Genomic DNA, 22,354 nt, shown 5'->3' with positions numbered 1-22,354 from the left:
CTAAACTCTTCATTCGTTCATTCATTAACTCCAAAATGTAAGGGTTTACAATGCTTTTATAAGAATGAATATCTTTTGAATGAGAATCGCATATCTCTTTCTGTAAAAGAAGTTGGTAAGGATCCATAAGATTAAAATAAGTTTCCACCCTTGAATAAATGTCACATACCTTCTTTTAGAAGAGTGATGGGTAGGGATCAATTGGATGAAGATAAATATCTACCCAAAGTAGTTAGAGATTCATAGAATATAAACATATGTTTATTCCAAAATTTTCTATCATGTGTATTTTAAGATACATGCATAACATCCCTTTTAATAACTCATTTAAGCCTAAGTCCAAAGCCTAATACAAATATATCTCATGCTCAAATCCTATTATAATCTAATAAAAAACTAAAAATATATAAGATAGACCAGCATTTACGCTCATATAACTCTAAGCATCCTCTTAGACCACTGTAATAGTGTGGTGATGGTCTGAATCCTATCAATTTCTTAATCTCGATCAGGATGAACCAAGACCACCAACAATGATGACTTCATGCATGCAAGGCCAAATAGAAAAAAAAAAATGGATAGGGCCCTTTTAAGTAGAAAACCTAATCATTTTTTCTTCAATATTATCCCTAATAAGTCTAATATATATAATTTATGACTTATGGATAATATTAATTTCTCAATTTAATTATTTATTAAACTTCTTATTATCTTAAATGATAAAAATATTAATCTAACCCTGAAATTACTTATCATTATATATAAAAAAATTAAATCTAAGTTAATCATAGTATCTATTTATTGGATCTCACTTCCAATGGTTGAATGTCTCAACTGGGTTGAGACAAAAATTAGCAGTAGAGAAGCTAATTATAGATTACCTTTTGTAATTAGCTATAATCAGTATTCTGATCTCTATAATTTAAAAAGTAATATTGAGATATCTACACTTAGTAAAAAGTGAAATATTTAATCCTAATTCTCCTAATCCTAATTCTCCTCACGTCATCGATTTTGTCAATGGAAAAAATTACATGTGTTATCATATGAAAAAATAATGTGAATGAAAAGATAAAAAAAAAATTATATTATCATTTAAATTATTAATTTTGTATAAATCTTTCTTTCTCTCCGGCTCCGGTTCGAGAGGCTTTCACATAAACTTTTTATCGGTTCCCTCCCCTTCGATTCTTAACACTTTCGATCAAGAGAATATGCATTCTAGTCGAGACAGACCACCCAACCACTGGTCGAAATGTCGATGGTGTTCCTCTCCACCAAATCCACCAAGTTAAGCTTGGCAGGGTCATTCATCGGATCATAGTTGTCGAACCCTTGCTCGATGATGAAGTTATCGCCATGGAGGTGCAACTTATCGCTCTCCACCCCTAGAACGCTCGTGTCCTGCATCACCAACTCGACATCGGTGTTGAACAGAAGTAGCACAAGCTTGGTCCCATTACTCACAATCGTGTTGTTTGGCAGAGCTCCAGTGTAGTTGAATGGAATTAGGGCAACGACAGGGAAGGTCGGGGTGTAGACGTCGTTGGACTTCCCAGTGAATTGTGCATAGAGGAGAGCCGTCGTGGGTGGCCACGAACTTGGTGTTGTTGGGCCCTTGACACGTCTGGTTCTTTGGGCACGGTCTCATCCTGAGCCCGACCATGAAGTAGAAGTGTCGACACACTCGCAGGAAATAGAGTTATCGCCGGATTACATAACTTGCCGGTGAAGTTTTCGCCAGAGGAAGTGCCATTGAACCATGGGGCTTGTAGAGCGGGAGGTTCTTATCAAAGCCGATGATGGATGAACCATGGGGCTTTCGGTACTCAAGCACAGCGGCGACCATGGAGTTGTCGAACGTGCCAGATCCAGTGGCATAATGCTTAGCCATCATGAAGATGGTGGCGTTGGGGTAAGGAGGCTTGGCATAGAGGAGGATGTTGGTCGTCTGGCCCGATGAAATCAGGATAGTCTCAGCATCGAAGGGCTTCACATAGATGGCATCAACATCGACGACGGTGACGGAATGGTTGGTGATACTAAAGAAGAGCTCCTCATTGATTGCAACGTTGGTCATGCACAAGAGGTTCGTCTTTCCTGGCTTCACCTTAAGCTTGAATGTATCAACAATGGTGAATATCCATGTTGTCAGTACGCCAAACACTTTGTATGAAAGCCTCTCGAGTTTGAGCCGAAGAGGAAAGAAAGATTTATATGAAATTAATAATTTAAAAGATAGTAAAATTATTTTTTTATCTTTTTTATTCTCATCATTTTTATACGTGAATATGAGCTAATTAGCCCAATAGTGAGTTAGGATTTAGAGAATCTAACTTGTGCTATAGCTAAATTAGATCTTGATTAGTCCTTTTATAGAATCTAACTTGGTTGAGACATAGAGTTTGACTCTTACCGCATAGCTAAATTCATCTATACACTATTTTCACAAATACTTGGCCTTGGTAAAGGATATAGTTAGACTTGCGTTGCTATTGATTGATGTGTCGGACATGATTGACTTCCCACACTTCTTTTGCCCCTCATTTGTGCTATACTGTATATTTTATTATTTTTTAATCTGAGAAAATGTACTCATAAGTATTATCGACAGAGGGTAAGAAGGAAATGTAGAGGAAGAAAATATTATATACGCTTAGCATCACTATCACTTCTTAAGCTCACATAAATTTAAAATGTTTAAGCTCAATCAAAATCTATGTTTATGAGGTATAACCTAATGGTGATAGTAGCATTTAACCAAACTAAATCACTAATCTAAAATGCTTAAACCAAACTTAATAGTAGTATATCTTCAGTTTATTATGATTAAATTTAATTCTTAACCCACTTCAAATGTGGGGCTAAATCAAAATCTTATAGTAAGCAAAAACTCTAATATAATTTTGCCAAAATTCTTATAGTAATTTTACACCTTAATTATTAGTTTGATAGTTGTGTACTAAAGGGTCATGGTTTTAAATCTCATTCGATATATTTTTGAAGGTATAAGTAAACTTATCCGGTGAAGATTTTAACAATCGCAAGGTCTTGAACTCGAATTTTACCTTCGTTATTTATCGCTTGAAAAAAAAAATCATCTCAAAATGGTTAGAAATATCATGGCATGTTATTGTTGTTATAGTAAACTTCGATTATACTGATCAAATGTGAAGCATTTTCAGGCTATCTGAAGATAATTGTGTAAACATAGTCTATCTTATAAGGTTTTCCCCGTCAGAGACCATCACATATAAGGAGGTGGTCATTTAACTTTTGGTTTCTTATTATAGGGGTAACAACACATTCAATATGTTCTTGTATTGTTCAGATCCCACATGATGGATGGGATCCACATAAATGATGCCATTGTTTCTATTCTTTCATTTTTCTTGTGCAAAGATGATACGGAATCAAGTTCTTGTTGGATTTATGCACCTAAGTATTCGTTTTGGCCATCTTAAATCATGCTGTGGCAGAAAACAATGTTGATCATTGATGAATCTGCAAAAGGAAACCCATGCAACAGGAGGTGACCATGTTCAAGTAGAACGAGCATGAAATAAGCCTACCAAGCATCTTGGCTTCCTCTGAACCATCCACGCCATTGCCAGCTAACAAGCTTTGGCCACCGATCTCATCCTTCACATGGCTTCTCTTGTCATCTTTATCCTCGACAACTGGACTGCCTGACTCCTCATAGAGCTTCTTAGGCTATATATACTTCACCTTCGCGCATAACTATGCCCATCACAAGCACTTGGTAGTAAGAGTAGTCTACTTGGGTGCCTCGGTAGCAGAAGCTAGCCATGGCGTCCAAAGCCTCAGCATCAGTTGCCCTCTTCCTCACCCTCAATCTCCTCTTCTTTGCCCTCACCACTGCCTGTGGCACCAGTTGCCCCACACCTACACCGAAGCCCACCCCACGCCCATCCTACAGCAAATGCCCCGTCGACACCCTGAAACTGGCCGCCTGCGCCAACGTGCTCAACGGCCTGATCACCGTCGGCGTCGGCAAGTTCCCGAAGCAGCCGTGCGAGTGCTGTACTCTCATCGACGGCCTCCTTGACCTCGAGGCCGCCGTCTGCCTGTGCACCGCTCTCAAGGCCAATATCCTGGGCATCCACCTCAACCTCCCCATCAACCTCAGCTTGCTCCTCAACTACTGCGGCAAGAAGGTCCCCAAGGAGTTCCAGTGCCCTTGAGCCTCCCTGTCATCTCTGTCGTCTGTTCCCGTAGTGCATGCTTGCTTGTGAGAGTACTTCTCGCGTATTGTATGTTTGTTTGTGGCTCCATTGGAGCTTCTTTGGTTTGCTTGTGGGGTTGAGCCAGCAGCAAAGCAAGAGAGCCAGTGAGGAGGTGTTGATGTGATGCAACCTTGCTGCTTGGTGTCATCCATTGTTGATTCTTTCTTAATTCAAAGCTTGTGCAATTGTTTGGGACAATGGGTGCCTTCAGCTAACAAATACTGACTAAATCATTAACTATCTGTGGAGGATTTATTTTCTTGTATTTTAATTTAAAGATAAAATGAAGAAGAACATAAACCAAGTTATGACTAATTATTCTCATTTCTTTTACCAGGGAGAAGTAAAGGTTTTAGGGTTCAGATCATGCTAAGTGAAGGCAAATCTGTAGTTCAAGGGCATACACTTAGGGTTCCAGATAGAAGATGCATGACATTGGTGCAATTGCAGGTTTCTGTGTTGCTTGTTTTTTGATGTCTTTTCTGATATCACATCTCACCCAGCTGTGCCACAAGACAGCAATGTTAATGATCAATGAGGTTGCAAGAAATAAACAAATAAAAACAAGTTACTGTATTGTTGTATCCTGATTCAAGCGGAGCATAATGTTAGAAATAATTCCACTTGTCATTCACATGAGCCACAATGCATGTCTTTTTCGCAGTGACAGCTGAAGAACATGATAAGGGTCTGAAAACATTTGACGGATTTTTTAAGGTGTAGTAGTTCCTTATGGATGTAAGTGGCCACTATCACAAACCAAGGGCTTAATAATGTATTTAGATGGCAAACCCATGTCGATACTATGTAACCCAATTCCTTAATAATCACTTAGTGAAAATAATCCATAACAAAATCATTAATTGATTATGACATCATATATAATGATTAGAGAGCTCTTGATTGGAAGACCAAGAATCTTATACATATATATATATATATATATATATATATATATATATATATATATATATATATATATATATATATATATATATATATATATATATATATATATATATATATATATATATATATATATATATATATATATATCGTATGTGATAAGGATGTTAGTCAATAATCCTAAGGTCAATATGAGCTATTATGTTATAATTGTAACATTAATTGATGATCGAAGATTTTATGTAACTATCTTCTGAATTAATTGTCCACTTTAATTCCCATGATCTTCTAAAAAAATATCCCTAAGTGTATCCTCTAACCCATATGAGAAAAGCATATATTTTAATTTTAAAAATTTTAAATCTTTATTTACTTAAATATTGGATGAATATTTGTTTGGTACGTCTCAAATGTAATTTTTGTAGGATCACTAGCTGAATCCTCTATCTTCACCATATTCATGTTAAGTTTAGTTTGTATCCACCCTCTATTATATGGCATTTATCTCAACCTCAAAATAGACAAATATTCTTGTAAAGGTAAAAAAAGGTTCTCATTCCTAAAACTTATTAAGTAATGCTTGAGAAACTCCAATTCGATTAATAAATACCATTAATTTAAGGAGTCCACGCAATCGCATCATGTTGTTGAGAAAGGACAGAGTAATGTTTTATTATATTTGTGTGAATGAGGAGTGGAAAATGAAGTTTTCTGATGCCAACCTGAACATGGAATTGTAGCTATTCCTGTACAATTCAGGAGTCCTTCCACTGTCATATAGTTTAGGTTCGTCCTGTTTTATTATTATATTTCCATAAAGCCATATGTCATTTCAAACAACATGGAATATATCATACTAAAATAGTCTCACCAATAGAATTCAAGTTGTCCATTTCTTCAATTGAATTGATACCGGATTTAGCACTCCCTCTTGTTGGCTCAAAATGAATCATGGGGTTCCAAGTCCAGATTATGTTCCAAACGGGAGAATGTGCTAAGTATGAAGTATGAGATGGAGAAGAGCTATTAGACTGGCTATATATATATATATATATATATTAGTGACTCGATTAATGACGCATTGTCACAACAAATATATTATTGCACAACCTTGGAATCAACAAAGAATAACAAGTACATTAATACACCAACACTTGCTCACCATCATATATCTTGAAACATCGAAAGCAAACCAAATTCTCCCGTAGAAAAGAGAGATAACTAACACGCGCGTCGAACACCATACTTGACGACCTTCACATGAACGGAAAGGATATAGAGATGACGGAGACGATGGGTGACGGGCTCAAGGGCACTGGAACTCCTTGGGGACGTCCTTGCCACAGTAGTTGAGGAGCAGGCTGAGGTCGATGGGGACGTTGAGGTTGATGCCGAGGATGTTGGCCTTGAGGGCGGTGCAAAGGCAGACGGCGGCCTCGAGGTCGAGGAGGCCGCCGATGAGAGTACAGCACTCGCATGGCTGCTTGGGGAACTTGCCGATGCCGATGGTGATGAGGCCGTTGAGCACGTTGGCGCAGGCGGCCAGTTTCAGGGTGTCGATGGGGCATTTACCATAGGACGGCTTCGGGGTGGGCGTGGGGCAGGTGGTGCCGCAGGCACTGGTGAGTGCGAAGAAGAGGAGGTTGAGGGCAAAAAAGAGGCCAAGGGAAGCTGAGGCTTTGGACGCCATGGCTTCTCAGAAACAACTCACTAGGAACACTTGCAAGTGGTTGTGATGGATAGCTTGGAGGTGGAGTGCCGAGGTATTTATAGAGAAGAAGCTGCTGCATGTGGACGTTACTTAATGCTTGGTGCAGCTGTTGCAGGGGAAGATGACAAGGGAAGCCATGTGGATGATGAAATGGATGGGCAAGGAGTTTTAGCTGGCAATAATTCTGGTGATCCGACGGAAGCAAGTTGCATGTCGACTTGTTACCTACCTCTCATGCGGCAGTGAACACCAGTAAGTGCTTGCTTGTTCTTGTTCGTTTAGTCTTTGCATCTTCATCAGTAATAGACATGGAAATCACGTGGCTCTTATTAAATTCTGAAACTTAAACTACGAAAAATAGAGAGAGTCTTTGCGTTATACAATGCTACATGTCACCCTCGATCTTCATGCTGTATCTCATGTCACCTATTACAACCTCAACTTCTACTTAGCAACATACATATCGATACGTGTGAAGCTCCCAGTAACGACTATTTATTTCACCATGCTTTGGCCATACATGTAGCAGCAGTGGGAAACACCCGTGTGTACGTAAAGGTTTACAGCAAGCATCAGTTGACTTTTCCAGCTCATTTTCTGTATCGATACAAAAAACATACAGGACGGTAAGCAAGCATACATGATTGTGAGATCATCGTCAAAGACTTTTTATATATGTTGTTGTAGATAATAGTGATTATCCCCACAAAATTTAGACTAAAACCTAACCCTACTCAAACTATGAAGTCTATAGTTTTTGCCCCCTACAAGTGAACAAATGTTTATATCGGCCAACTCTCACGAAGAATATGATGATCCTGCATGCGTTCGATGCGCATTCTTCAAGTACTTACTGTACAATCTAAAGATAAAACTTTGGAAAATCTTCGTGCAGTCACCATCAACGTACGTGTGAAAATTACTATCCTAAAGATTGTTTCTTGGAAATGCTCGTCTGACCTCTTGATCATATGTATCTTTCCTTTGCTGCATGGTAGAGCAGATATGTCGCAGTGGCCGACGGTGATCGACGTGACACATCAATTGAAGACAAAATCGTTGGTAATCCAATCAACAAACAACACAGACTAATTCGATGGTTGATCCGGAATTATCTGAAGATATATAAACGGGCTCCACATGGGGAGGACCCCACCGGTGTGAACAACAGAAAAGCCGAGGGTTGGCACCGGCATCGAGACTCGGAAGCAATCCCCAACGAGGTTATTAAATGGGGTCGTACGACTCTCGTGACACCACCACAGCTTATGAATCGAGTTGTTATTTTGCTGCCCTGTGCATGGTTCCTTGAAACCACCCCGTGATGCATGGCGACAAGTAGATCGATGTCGATCCGGTTTGCATGCATGCATGGATGACCCAGTTAACGGAATTGACGATCTTGCAAATGAGAGGTCTCCGTCAGTTGTGATGCAGTGGGATGGAGTGGTGGACAACCTTGCAAATTATTGATCTGGCATGCATTTAGTGTCTGTTTTAAAAAGGTCAGGTTGATGTAATGAATAATAATAATCCTGCATAAGATCCACAATTTCAGATGGAGTAGTCCAACATGCCCAATAATAAAAGGAAGAGAAAAGATGTGAATAATTATATATTATCTTCTATAATTAATAATATTATAATATCTATATTTTGAAAGTAATATTAGAATTTGTCCATGTGAAATATTTAATCTCAATTCGCTTTACGTTATTAACTTCTTTCACACAAAAAATCGCACATGTTATCACAGTACAAAAAAGATGTGATAAAAATATAATTTATTATATTTTAAATTATTAATTTTATATAAACTTTTTTTGATTTCCTTCTCCCCTCCTCTTTCCAACCTGATTGCTTGCCCATCACTTGCCCTCTCACCTGTCACTTGCCCCCTCACTCGACGCACTTGCTCGTTCGTTGCTCGTTTGTCGCTCCATCATCCCCGCCCTGGCCGGCAACGATATTGTCGTCTGCCTCATCATCCCCACCTTGGCCGGTAGTGGTCTCATCGTCGTCAGTGAAGCTTGCTACCTGTGCATGTCATGTGCGTCTCCAATTATGCAAGAGTGGTGAAAAAGATAAAACCATTTCTACGTGAAACTTTCCTCTGTAACACAATCTAGAGAAGGGCAATGACCAAGGCGTTGCGACGCTCTCGCTATTCACCGAGATCAACGAGTTCTTCGACTCGTTGGACACAACTCTTGCATGTTCTTACAGTTGATATAGGTCGTTTAAGAATGAAAAATATCATATTTATGGTTTGTGACATTTATATTACCAACCAGACTTCATTCTCCTTAATCCTCCCGCTCTTACATGGCTGATGGATTAGAAAATTATTTGAGTGGTGTCAGTTTTGTCTGTGTAAAAAAGAGAGACGGATGTTAACTCATGCAGATTCCCTATATTTTGATTCTTGCAAAGAAGAATTTAACTTTCCAAGTTTATGAGATTGGAGGAATAAAAAGAGGAGCATGTATATTTCTTTCAAAGGCTTCACTGTGAAATTTATAATATACATATTTCTTTCAAAAGCTTAGAAGCTTTATTTAGAGAAAGCCTTATCTCAATTTCTTTTTTGGGTTTGGAATTAGTTCAATCACTTACTTCCCATAGCTCTTAAAAACTGATCCATCTTGTAGTCAATTATCAAACTAATCATGAATTATGAGTTCTTTCACAACCTAGTTTATATGCAAAGAGATCAAGCATGCAAACTGATGCCAAAGAGTTTTGCTTCAAGAATGGTCATTGGAGATAAAATCCAAGTTCTTTAGCATTGTTGCAAATCACTGAAATATATTGGCACTAGGGGACTCCCAATCCAGCATCATATCATAAGTTAATTAGTGGAACTCCTTATTGGCCAAATAATCTAGACTCTTGATCACCACATGAAAAGTTCTGAAACAACAACATACGTAGTAGGATGTTTGACACGATCAGGGAACTCAGTCTCAAAAGATTGTTCCAATTTGCCTCTTGAAATGTGAAGAATCCTGCAGTTGCATGGACCATTAGGTGCTTGCTGTTGTTAACATCCAAGCAACAGATCAATAATATTGATTTACACAATAACTAATACAACAAGACTGACATCCCACGGTGAGTCACACGACCCATGAGTTGATGCTGCCAATGAGTCAGATCCGATATAGATAATGACACATCTATTTACCGACCAAAGAACTTCAAGATTTCATTAGCACTTGTTGAAAGAAAGTTACTTAAAACAAGACAGAACACACAAAATGGTTTAAGATCTTGCATTCAAATATCATATCATTTGGGGGTAATTATAGATTACCACTGTAGTTAATCATGATTAGTATTATGATCTTTATACTTTAAAAAGTAGCAATAGGATTCCTACACCTATGAAAGTGAAATATTTAACCATAATTCTCCTTACATCGTTAACTTCATCAACGGAAAAAATCACACGTGTTATCACGTGCAAAAAGGATATAAAAGGAAAAGATAAAAATATAATTTTATTATCTTTTTAATTATTAACTTTTTATAAACTTCTCGCCGTAGTTGATTTTCTCCTCCCCTCCTCTTTCCAACCTGCTCACCCTCAGCACCTGCTCGCCCAATCTCAACTCCAGGTCTTGCTCGCTTCTAGTTTTTGCTGCTGCTGCGATCACAAAGTAGCTCTAGAAAGCAATTGGTGTTCTACGAAGCAGTCTGGTTGATGGAGTAGTGATAATGCACCATTTTGTGCAAGCATTTAGTGTATCTTTTAATCGTGTAGATCTGCAAGGAACATGAGATTCGTGCATGGCATTCTGATTGCCGCATTTGATCGAACATGAGAAAGGAATGAAAGCACCAATTAAAATATCCCACCCATATTATCTCAACACTTTTATACACTTTTTTTTTATAAGAATATGTTTACAAATTGAGGTTAAATGTTTCACTTTTAAGAATTACAATACTATTTTTTAAAGTATAAGGATCGGAATGCTAATCATAATTAATTATAAGGAATAATATATAATTAACCCTATCATTTGACTAATTTATTGCAACCATGCATGCCTGCTATGAGGAATATAATGGTAGCATAGATCGTTATGCTTTAGAAGCATGTTCATGCATTTTCATTGGTCCTATCCTGATCTATCCTTCAATAAAATTGTTGGTATCCATGCTGTATATGGTAGATTTATGCACAAACACACAGACTCATAGAGCTTCAGGTGTACCAACTTTTGATACTTGTGATAGTTTACTTGTAACAAGTGATACCAAATCTAAAGCCCCTCCTTGTCAGCTCTAGAAGGAATAAAAATAGGTTCTAGTCACTATATTGTCAAAAGGACGCATGATCAATTCTACATGTGAGTTCTATTAAAGTCCTAAAGGACGAGCCCTGGCACCACAGTAAGGTTACTCTTTGTTACCGAGGTTCAAGTAATGAAAACATCTTTTCTACTTGGAAGGGTGAAGCTGCATATATTGAACAGTCATATTGGCAGAATTTGATTGTGGCACACTTCTCGGGTCACCTCAAACACAAAATCACATGGAAGCACTGTTATTAACAAGTAATTGCAATACTACTTAATCTTTGGTAACAACAGGCTTAAAGTCAATTATTTTACAACCTCAACCTGTTCCAGGCAAATCGACAAGTGATTTTAATGAGCTACCAAAATGAATTTGGTTCAACTAGGGGGAGAAGAAACCTAGTTTGCAAGCAAACTCAAACCTGATCATTCAGGTAGCAAAAGGGTTACCTTACTGTTACACCTAGGCTTGCCATTAGAGAAAAGGAGCGACCATCATCTGTTGCCTTCTTCGTGGTCCTAAGTAAGAACATCTCAAACTCACAATATCACGTAGAAGAATTGCTATTAACTAGTATATGCATTGCCACAGTCTTTGGAGACAACAAGCCCCAAAGTTGACTATAAAGATTGATCACCCACAATAAATGAGACACATTTTTCTCAAATGACAGACAAGGTATCTCCTTCCTAGAATACAAACAAGGTGATTTCTCATCCTAATGCTGGACTTTTTTTATTTATTATTTTTTTAAATAAATTTATTTATTTAGGGGGGGATCTCATTAGTTACCAATGTATCTTAAAGAGAATAAAAAGAAAGAAAGCCAGACAAAAAAGGAAGGAGACAAATTTTAAGCTTGGTTGCTAATTACATAACAGAAATGAGAAGTGGCCTATAAATAAATTTCATCATGATCGAACATTTTACAAAAAAGAAAGCTTATCAATCAAATATCTTATTAATGAATAAAATTATTTGCCAACAAAAATTTGAAAATTCATCTTCCCCAGAAAAAGAAAAAAAATTGATAGATTTATCTTGATGTAATTTTCTTATTTTCACGGTTTTCCTTTTTATTTCATGTACTTAAGAGGTTTATAAAAAGAGCCAAAAGAGATTATAATCAGAAAGATTAACAAATGAATGAATGAAAAGTGTATTCCTATTATTACATGTCAGAATCAGATTTGGTATCAAAACATGTATCCTGTATCATATCATCACCCTTATTTCTCTTCCTTCTCAACGGACACACCGACTCAAAAACTAACATGATCTAATAAGGCCAATTGCACTAGGACAACAATCAAGTCAGAGTATCAGCAGAGGTTGGAAATTTCAAAGCTGGAACATTGTACACTCACATAATAGTGCACTAGGCATCTGTTTACCTTTAATAAGATCCAACTACAATGACACATGAGTGTCTAACAACATACATATGCCAATATTGAAATCAATATCCTAAGCATGTGGAATGTACGCTACGTAAGTGGTATCAAACAACCCAAGAATATGACAATGTACGCTCATGACAATTCAATTGAATCTCCAATACATCCTAAGACTCATTTACTACATAGGCATCCCTACAACCTGTGCCACTGCTCATACAATAACGAACAGCCATGTACCACCAAGGTGTCACAATGCATACTTACCTACTACATAAGCAATTTTGCGAGAAGACAAGAGTGTCCAAAAGCTTGCATTTTGCATTATGCACTCCAATGATCAGGGAACATGTATAATAATATATACATGCATCTGTGTCTTCACATGTAGATGCGGATCGAACACTTTGAGCCTCCTGAATGACACATGGTCGACCAAGCACCCAAGAAATTGGCCATAATAAAAATGACAAATTGTATGTTGCCTAGGCACCCTAAGACAGATTTATTACCTAGGCGTAACCAACCACCATGCAACTACCTCTAACACCAATGACCAACTATGTAACACCTAGATGTCCCAGTGCACATTTGACACCTAGGTGATAACTCAACCATTCAAACAACTAGTCTGAAGGAGTGATCACTACCTAGGTGGTAAACCAACTACCCAAGAAACTTCCCGAAAACACTAATGATCTACCATCTATGGCCCAGGCATCTTGAGGTGCATATCCTACCTAGGAGGTAACAACCAACCACCCAAACGACTGCTTGGAACAACATGACAACAATGATCGACCATATGATGAGAAAACTACTAATAGTATTCATGTGATGGAATTGACTAATAAAGCATCAGGACAAGTTTCATCCAAATCATAAACAAATGTAAATATGTGATGCCTGTTTTACATAATGACCCGTCCAATTTATTTGACATTTGCGAAAAACTTGTAACTTCAAAACATATCCAGTTTTCGAGGACAAAACCTTATTTCTAATTTTTTTATTAGGTGCTTAAGTTAACTGAGAGTATAATCTAATTTGGTTTTAAATAATAAACTGATAAAGTAACACAAAACTAAGCTCTTATGTGCAAAAACCTTGTGCTCTTAGTTCAGTTGGCTTGTAATCTCAACCAAGTTCCTTCTGCGAACTATATTTGGCTTACAAAAGAAACCCCTTTTTATTTCCATACATAGTCTCACATATATATGTCCTGCCTTATATATGTGATGTCATACAAAAGAAATTTTCAGCTCCTTGATGAAATCTTTACAAGCCACCTGAAGGAACTACAAGGACAACCCCAATTTGGCCCTGATGGTGTTCTATGTGGAATGGTCTGTTCTGCTATTCTTTCCCTTGACTGCTTTCCAATGTAGCGAAGTATGAACTTTGAACAACATAGTGCGTGAATCTTTCTTCAAGAGTATATGATATGGAGATGAATTAGCTGTACACAGGAATACTATGCTGCTCACGGAACCGTAGGAATCATAAAGGCTATCAGCACTTGTACAATTCTTCAAATATTACAAATATTCGTTTATAGTTGGAAGTCATCCTGATGAAGTAGGAGCATCGCTGAAACTTTGGAAGACACACGTAGTCCCTAAGCTTCTTAATGAAAGATTAATGCCAATCATGATACGGTAAAAACAAAAGATTCTGGTGCTTGAGGTGACCTAATCGACGCAAAGAAGCAAAATTTAAAACAGGGCATCGATGTTCGATATAGAGAACATTGAGATTCAAGAAAAGCGAGACGACTTACTAAGGGTATCTTGGACGCTTTGTCATTCCACACGGCCAGCACCGAGCGACGCGAAGAAGCTCAGCACAGCCACGCCAACGCTTCGTACTGATTAAAATCCCAGAACCCAAAGAATCACGTATGACTCCATTCTCACATTATATTACTCATCCTAAGAAAACCAGAAACAAAATCCTAATTTCAGGAGGATCGGTGTACCTTTCCGACGGTGGGAGCGAGGCGATCTATGCAGGGCTCCGGATAAGGGGTGCCGTTGTCCCAAACCATGCCGGAGCGCGACCGAAATGCGGAGGCGGCGGATCGGGCGGCGACGCCGTTGTCGCCCATGATGCGGGATGCCACGCCGCTCAATCTCCCGGCCATTTCTCCCTCCTCTCTCACTCCCTCGAGCTTTCTTCCGTTAAGCTATGGGGCAATCGCGAAGACTCGAAAACCGTGGGCGGTTCGCTTCGATGGTTACAGTGACATATCGGATCGGAACTACACCAAAAATGAAACCGATAAAAGCGTCGGATCCAAAAGTGGATCCGAATATGAATTTTCGGGTCGGGTTCGTTGGCGGACGCACCTGCGGTGTATGTTTCATGGGCCGCAAAATCTCATCTTTGCGATTCCGAGCCCAATTGTAGGGTGCATCAACGATAGTTCAGTTGATTAATATGAGCCATAATTAAGCAAAATATGATCTTATTTCACATCAAACCTTCCTGTCTTAAATCATAAAATTTAGGTCAATACAATAAGCAATTTGCATTGTTTAGACTCTGAGAAGGGGAAACAACACAATGGGTTTCGCCTGACGACCACATTATGCAGCAATTTCTGGAGTAGTACATCTTCTATTCTGTATATATTTCATGACAACGTTGTAAGAGTATGATGCATGTAGAGAGCTCGACAACGTCGCGTTACATCTCCATTTGGGAAACCTCGAGGAAGATCAAATTTCTGATAGCTTCCTACTTATTGTGAATCGACGGTCCTCGTTGAGCTCTTGGATAGTCCATTGAAGATACGTCGGTGAGAACTCCCGTCTCATTGGATCCTACGTATTCTTCGTTGTACTCGCTCGCTCGCAATGCTCGCACTCGCTTCTCCAGCCTCGCCTACAGAAGAATACACAGATTACCACCTTGAATCCCATACAATTCGAGGAATGCATGAAGCAGGTGCAGGCATTTAAGTATCCATGTGATCTTGAACCCTCAATGAGGAGGAGACGGTGCAGGAATAGACCATGAGTGACCATATCCTCTATGCTATAATTAGCTATTGGTTCCATAACTGCAAGCATTCTAAGTACTTAATTTCTCCAGACCCATCCAAGATTGGCAAACGACTTTCTCATTTACCTTTGATTTTGTTGTTTGAGGCAGCCCAGCATGAAAGGAAGGCATTGGAACCTCTCCTCCTGCACAATCTATCGCTGTTAGGAATCCTGAAATATCCATGTTACGTGTAGAAAGATGTAGGCAAGATGGTCGAGATAATTCAAGGAGTTCTCATCTATCATTCAAGTGCAATCCAATGTACAAAGACAAGATGTCTAAGCCACTGCAGCAAACAAAACGCATATAGCCAGTATAATCTAACTAATGTGAGGCTTATCAGATGTGTATATGTTTGAAGAAGAGTAGGACTCCACTACTTGTTTCTATCGCGGTGTTTGTGGGAACAAAGTTCAAAGCTTACAAAAAGGAGGGGAGAGAGTGGCATTGGAGTGGGGTGTATCAGTTGTGTGATGGAGGATGGGTCCTTGGTTCAGCATAATCCACATGAAACCCAGGGTGCTCCTCCAGTCCACGACCAGGCACACGCCATGAAGCGTCAACAAGTGACGGGTTTGGAACAGCACCTGACACTACTGCACCCTTCTTCCCCTCGACGTCTTCTCTCGGATCATCTGCAACACCTTTGGATGAGGATGATTGAGGTGTCCTTGCCTGGACTGGAGACTCATCAAGAACGATCACCTTCGGAAAAGCCTAAACAAGAGAATGAGATTAATGGCATCTCAACAACGATAAGAAGCCTTGGTACTTGATAGTGTAAACGGAGTTGCACCAACCTCGTTGGATATATAATATGAACTGTCTGAATCTTTGGCAGTCATCCTCAGATGTCGAGCACTGCATGCGGCGATAGAAAGAGCTGACAGGAGGAGGAAGAAAAGAGCAACAGAAGACATGTTTTGCCGAGTCTGAGAGTTCGACGATCAAAGAGTATTTGTAGACGGCGGCATTAAATGCAGTCTCGCATGGGATCGACGTGAAGTGACGGCAGTGTTTCCTCTAAGAAGACATGGAAAACTATAGCAAACCAGAGAGAAATCAGAGAGAAAGGAGGAGATATGGAAGGGTGTACTGCTTTGTCTAATCCTTCCACTACTCCTCCATTGACAGAACCAGGGAAGAGGAAACTGAGAGGCTTCAGTGGGAGCATCATATATAAGAGAACATGGTGTTGAAGGAGTGAAGCCCAAGGAGGACTTGAGGGCCCCTCATGTTTCTATAGTGAGACCGAGTTAACAGGGAATTAGGCAATTTTGTCGGCTACAACAGGTTTCCTGCCCCCACTGTATACTAATACCAAGTCAGAAAACAAAGAAGTCTTACGGAAGTTGACGGCTTAAAACCCTGCAATTGTCTAGAAGTCAATGCTGGATTAAGTTAATCTTTACATATATCTATGCTGGAAGTTTAATTAGATCTGTTAAGCGATTAAGAGGACAAGTAAGAAGCAATGTTTACGTTGAGTTAGATCGAGTTGTTCGTAATAGTTTTTGACTGCCCTCAAATTGACTTTCGAGCACTACCTACCACGGTTCCTGTGGGCCATATGCCACGTGGAGAAGGGGAGGGTGGGGCCAGTGAGATCGGAGGTGGGGAACGGCGGGGGGGTGTGGAGGACGACGGCGCATACCGAGGTGGGGTTGGGGAAGGTGTGGGATGCGGGCCGAGTCGATCGGGTTTGACTCAGGCCGTGTCGGGTAAAGGGCGTGCAAAGGGCGCGAGTCACGGCGCGTCGGTCGCTCGGCTCCGTCGTCTCCACGGCTCCTCCCGCCCATCTCCTTCCTTAGAACGATGATAATAATAACAATAATAATAATGATAATTTACGGAAACTTTTGCCTGTTTACCCTCTTACAAATAATTATGTTTTCGTTCTTAAAATGTTTGATGTTGCATCTCTCTCGAATCCCTCCAAATACTAAGATCTCACGTTAAGATTCATAAAAAAAATCGCAATTAATCACTTTAGATAAGGATTATTAAATACTGTTTAAATTTAACACATTTATGTATAACAATTCAATTTTCATTAGCATATATCATTAAAATAATGCATTTTAAAAACATTATTATCAATTAAAGTTTCGTTGTAAAATGGTTCCAGAATTTGTTTCTCTCCTAATTATTGCTTTTCAAATGTTATTTTCTTTTTCTTGATGAACAATTAGGGTTCATGTCCTGTCTCTTTCAGCATGTTCTTCCAAGTTCTTAACTCTAATCCATTCCAATTCCACAGCTTAACACCCTCATCCCATCTGGGCATGCAGAATGCACACTATAAACAACAAGTCACGTAATAATAGTTGGTAGAGAAATTGAAGACAGCATAGTCAAACATGGGCAACCCTAAGAGTTAAACAAGTTCAACTACAACAGACAGTACAGCAGCAAATAGCCAAGCACACAAGTGGTCACACACAAAAAGTTCATCGGGACTCGAAGAGGTTATGCTGATTCTGAAATCCTCAAGTTGGTCAGATGTTAAACTTCTTCTGCATAGGCCGGTTCGAGGATCTCGGCCTCAGCTTCCTGCACCTCCTTCTCCGTCTTCTTCCCCTTCTTGGACTTGTAGTAGACACTCATAAAGGTCCCGATCGCCCCATATTTCTTGCGGCAGTGCTCGTATTGCGATCCATCAAACATCCGCCAGAAGTTCTTCTCGGTGAGCTCGGAGACGGCGTACTGTGGCTGGAACCCGTGGTTCTGGATCAACCATTCCTCGAGGTTGCGGACAGCTTCGGCACCGTTGAACTCCTCACCGCGGAGCACGGGACCTGGAGCATAGTACACCCCGATGTCCGTGAACATTTGGGCATAGCTCGTGTCTCCCTGTCGGTGATGATGCTCGAAGCCTGGTTCTGGGTACACCATGGTTTTCACAGGAAGCTTGAACAACCGATGTGGACAGAGCCATATCGGATAAACCTGAATGGCAACAAATGAAGGCCAACTCTTTATCAATTATATGTAGCAGGCATCACTAAATGGTAACTTGAACTGCTAATGTTCCATCAATGCAAGTTGATCCATAGCATGACACGAAATTTCTAGTTCATATATTGTCCATGGTTGGCAATATTTTAGAATCATTGCAAGTACTAAATCCAACTTAAACAAATGCATATTAGCAAAATTCCATACCATGTTACTAAGTCATGGATAATTACCTCCATTTCATTGTGACAATATTCTAGAGCATCTCCAACTTTGTACAGAGGAACCAAGAGATCCTGGATCACATGCATATCATGGTAGTAGTTCCTAACCGATTCACCTTGAGTGGCCTTGAGCAAAGAAACCTTCGGAGGCATCAACCAGCCCAAAAACCATCTGAACCACCACTGGTCTCCAAATGGCAGGATCAGCTTACCTTCCCAATACAAACATCTCGTGTGCCTGTGGTAATACTCTCTAGTGGGTATGTACTCCACAAACTCACCCTTCTTGAGTGCTGTCTGCGCGTGCTGGTAAAACCAAGGTTTAAACCACCACCCTACGTTGTTGATGACATTACCCTTCTTCTTCGCTTCTTCTTTAGAGGCATATCTCCCAGTCATGTGCACAGCCTCCGTTGGATTATAGATCATTCCCTCAACAAAGTCTGGAACCTTCGACGGATCTCCATCTCTGGGTGCAAAAGAATCCGCATAAGCCTGTGCAAGTTCCTTCAGGGTTCCACGGTATGGGGTATAGGTAAGCCTCATATATTCCTTAATGGGTATTAGTTTTATCTCAGCAGAAACTAGGAGACCGAGAGTTCCCTGCGACCAAGGGATTCCATAGAAAAGGTCAGAGTATTCGTTATCCTTTGTGCACCTCACTACTTGGCCATTCGCAAGGACAACTTCCATGGCAACAACTGTGTCGGAAAAGAGCCCATAAATGTGTGAGCTCCCCTCGATGCCATAACCATTAATCAGTCCACCAACAGTGAGATCGTCAAGCTCTGCAACGACGGCAAGTGCAAGATTCATAGGAACTGTATATCTAGTTATCTGGCCCATATTAACAAGTGGCTCCACCTTAGCAACCATTCGCTCTTTATCAACCTCGAGAATGTTTCTGAATGCAGAGAGATCAACTTCAAAATGTCTTGCGCGTTTATAATCAACATTACGCATGCCAACAGCAATATATGGTTTCCTGGCCGTGCACACAAGACCATCTTTCTGGGGATCTCTCTGCTTGAGGCGATTTACAACTTTCTTCACGTTCTCTTCATGTTCCTTCTGGCGACGCTTTTCAGATTTCATTGCGGATTTCACATCGCCCAGAAATAGTTTGAAATAGATAAAGCAAGAGACTGGAAGCACAACAAAGATGACAACAATCCATCGGAACTGGACCAGATAATCCACCAAGACTTTCTTTCTTTTGGGTCGTAGAGGTGCTTGCAGATCAGACATGATTGGTACCTGAATTTTGGCAAAACAAAATGATCAACAAACTGTTTCATTTTCTGCAACATTTGTGATCAGGTAGCTTGGTGTACTTGACTCCCACTACTATGTACCCAACTTGACTCCACAAACGTAATTGTTAAACAAGTCGAAGAGTGATGTGTGTATAAAGGTCAGAAAGACACAGATTCATTCATTGACAGCATGTAGTCATAAGCCTAATCCACATCTTTATATAGCACGATGAATGAGATGTAGATCTGGATATATGAAAACAATTTGAAATTATTTTCAAACCAGCCCTGGGCAAGGCTTGTACTAGATAAATATACATTATATAGAGAGAGTGCTCATCTGATAAAATGGAGATGCTATAGTCTAACATTGAAGGATAAGCAGACCGGTAACTCAGAGTAATAAACTTGCCACTGATATTGCTAGGGGCAATAGACACCCAACGTATAAAAATACAAAATTCTTCAAAACAGAAGAGGTACAAACGCTGATGTTTCACGAACAAAGGGAAGACAGAAACAAGAAATCAAGTCGATTTTTGCTAATATATGCTAGATCTTTGTAATTGTTTTGGATAATCATTAGGACCAACCACATGTCAGCAACAACCATGGAAAATTAAGCACCCCCAACTACAGGGTCAAAGATAAGCAACAAATTGAGAGAATGTTGGGTTGAGAAGGTCCAATGCTCAATGATCCTGATAGTTCATAGTCGAACCTCATGCAGCATGACAAAAATTTCGGACAAGCACCAGTCAGATTAAAGATAGTCACCTAAGTGGCTGCATCACTTGGATCAGTCATTTATTATTGCACAGCAAGGGAAGCAGAAAACATCTTTGAAAAATTGGATGATGTTATGCTAGAAAGTTAACAAACAGTGTTCTTAATCTAAAAATCTGAGCAATGAGTTGAGATACCGACATGCAGTCACTTATGATTGCATAGCAATGGAAGCAGAAAACATTTTTAAAAATTAGACCTACTGGAAAGTTAACAACAGTATGTTTAATCTGAGCAATGACTTGAAACTGACACCAACAGGCAGTCACTTATGAATGCACAACAATGGAAGCAGAAAACATCTTTAAAAATTAAACCGACATTCTACTAGAAAGTTAAACAACAGTATTTTTAATCTAAAAATCTGAGCAATGACTTGAAACTGACATCATACCGAGAAACCAACTTCTAAGAGAAAACCAAACAAACAAAACAAAACTTACTGAACAATGCACATAAGGGAGTGAATGCACAGAGAACAGGAAATGCTTACTAAATCAAGGCAGTAAGAGAAAAAAAAAAAAGAAGAAGAAATGATGCTGGAGAAAGAGGAAAAAGGAAAAGAACTGTTTTTTGCATGACAAAACAAAAAAACATCAGAAGATCTAACAAAACTGGAATAACTATGACAAGCGAAACAAAGTTGCAATTTTGACGATATTGCAAGGCACTATGGAGCAAGAAAGAAATATCACCCGCTTGCTAACGACAACTACATCACAAAGAAGTAGTAGCAGAACGATCCACACACAAAAGTTGAGGAACTTATAAGATCTAACAAAAGCCGATCGACAATGACGAATGGAGAAAAAGTTGAGATTTTGACCATAAATGTAAGCCACTATGCAGTATGAAAGCAAGCTTGCACACTTGTCAGCAGCAACCACAGCACAAGGAAGTAGTAGCAGAAAGAAAGATCCACACACATACACACAGCCAAGCATCATTTACAGGGTCTCTTCAAGAAGCGGAGCAGGGTAGACCTGATGATCAAGGAGGGAGGAGGACGGCGGGGGAGATGAGGAGAGCAGGCCGCCGGGGCCTCAGTCGACGGAAGCAAAGGGGCCGGCCAAGGGATTCGGGTGCTTGGGATGTGTCAATATAGCACCAAAAGATGCTCTTTCTTTTTCTCTCTCTCTCGGCCTCTCATGTTCTATATGGCAGGTGGCAGATGATTTCTTTATAGTAATATATACCCAGAAAAAGATGTCACAGCAAGTGGCATGTTCTTGCTGTCAGGGTGTTGGTTTACAACCTTAATATTAATAAAAATATTAACGAGAATTCATATCATTTTTATGAGAGTGCATTATAGTTGTACAAGAAGATACAGAAATCTACTTTTGTTGCTGCGGAAAATATTTATATCGAGAAATATCAGAGCAAATCTAACTCATTTTAACAGTTTGGTGGAGCAAAATATCATCAATCACTTGTTTATATTGCATGCCAAACATGTTGAGAATTTCTTTTCCTGCTAAATCTTTGCCTATGATGTTGGTGATTTCATTCA

General features: G+C 39.5%; 3 protein-coding genes across 4 annotated transcripts; 1 reads left to right on the top strand and 2 right to left on the bottom strand.

Annotated features, from left to right (window-relative positions):
- The first annotated feature begins 3,742 nt into the window (after nt 1-3,742).
- On the top strand, nt 3,743-4,445 carry LOC135652571 (14 kDa proline-rich protein DC2.15-like). Its single transcript, XM_065173592.1, has one exon. The coding sequence runs from the start codon at nt 3,810-3,812 to the stop codon at nt 4,203-4,205; it is 396 nt and encodes a 131-aa protein (XP_065029664.1). The 5' UTR covers nt 3,743-3,809; the 3' UTR covers nt 4,206-4,445.
- A 1,782-nt stretch (nt 4,446-6,227) lies between these two features.
- On the bottom strand, nt 6,228-6,886 carry LOC135652560 (14 kDa proline-rich protein DC2.15-like). The gene has a single exon (XM_065173576.1). It carries the CDS (start codon nt 6,841-6,843, stop codon nt 6,460-6,462), a length of 384 nt encoding a protein of 127 aa, XP_065029648.1. The 5' UTR covers nt 6,844-6,886; the 3' UTR covers nt 6,228-6,459.
- An 11,033-nt stretch (nt 6,887-17,919) lies between these two features.
- On the bottom strand, nt 17,920-21,995 carry LOC103983665 (delta(24)-sterol reductase). 2 transcript variants are annotated; one of them, XM_009400961.3, is made up of 3 exons: nt 21,668-21,995; nt 18,809-20,056; nt 17,920-18,566 (listed from the first exon to the last, which is right to left on the bottom strand). In XM_009400961.3, the coding sequence occupies exons 1-3, from the start codon at nt 21,668-21,670 to the stop codon at nt 18,123-18,125; spliced, it is 1,695 nt and encodes a 564-aa protein (XP_009399236.1). In that variant the 5' UTR covers nt 21,671-21,995; the 3' UTR covers nt 17,920-18,122. The 2 variants fall into 2 exon arrangements, with proteins under 2 accessions (XP_009399236.1, XP_009399306.1); XM_009401031.3 differs by having other exon boundaries at nt 21,825-21,995.
- Nucleotides 21,996-22,354: the final 359 nt, after the last annotated feature.

The sequence above is a fragment of the Musa acuminata genome, chromosome BXJ1-4 (assembly GCF_036884655.1).
Source record: "Musa acuminata AAA Group cultivar baxijiao chromosome BXJ1-4, Cavendish_Baxijiao_AAA, whole genome shotgun sequence".
Classification (NCBI taxonomy): domain Eukaryota; kingdom Viridiplantae; phylum Streptophyta; class Magnoliopsida; order Zingiberales; family Musaceae; genus Musa; species Musa acuminata.
Note: the sequence above shows the minus strand (reverse complement) of the source record. Positions and strands in the feature narration are given on the sequence as shown.

Coding starts and splice junctions, on each gene's coding strand:
- LOC135652560 (XM_065173576.1), bottom strand. CDS start 6,843: ATGGCGTCCAAAGCCTCAGCTTCCCTTGGCCTCTTTTTTGCCCTCAAC.
- LOC135652571 (XM_065173592.1), top strand. CDS start 3,810: ATGGCGTCCAAAGCCTCAGCATCAGTTGCCCTCTTCCTCACCCTCAAT.
- LOC103983665 (XM_009400961.3), bottom strand. Junction 18,567..18,808: donor ATTGTCACAATGAAATGGAG/GTAATTATCCAT, acceptor GTTGCCATTCAG/GTTTATCCGATATGGCTCTG.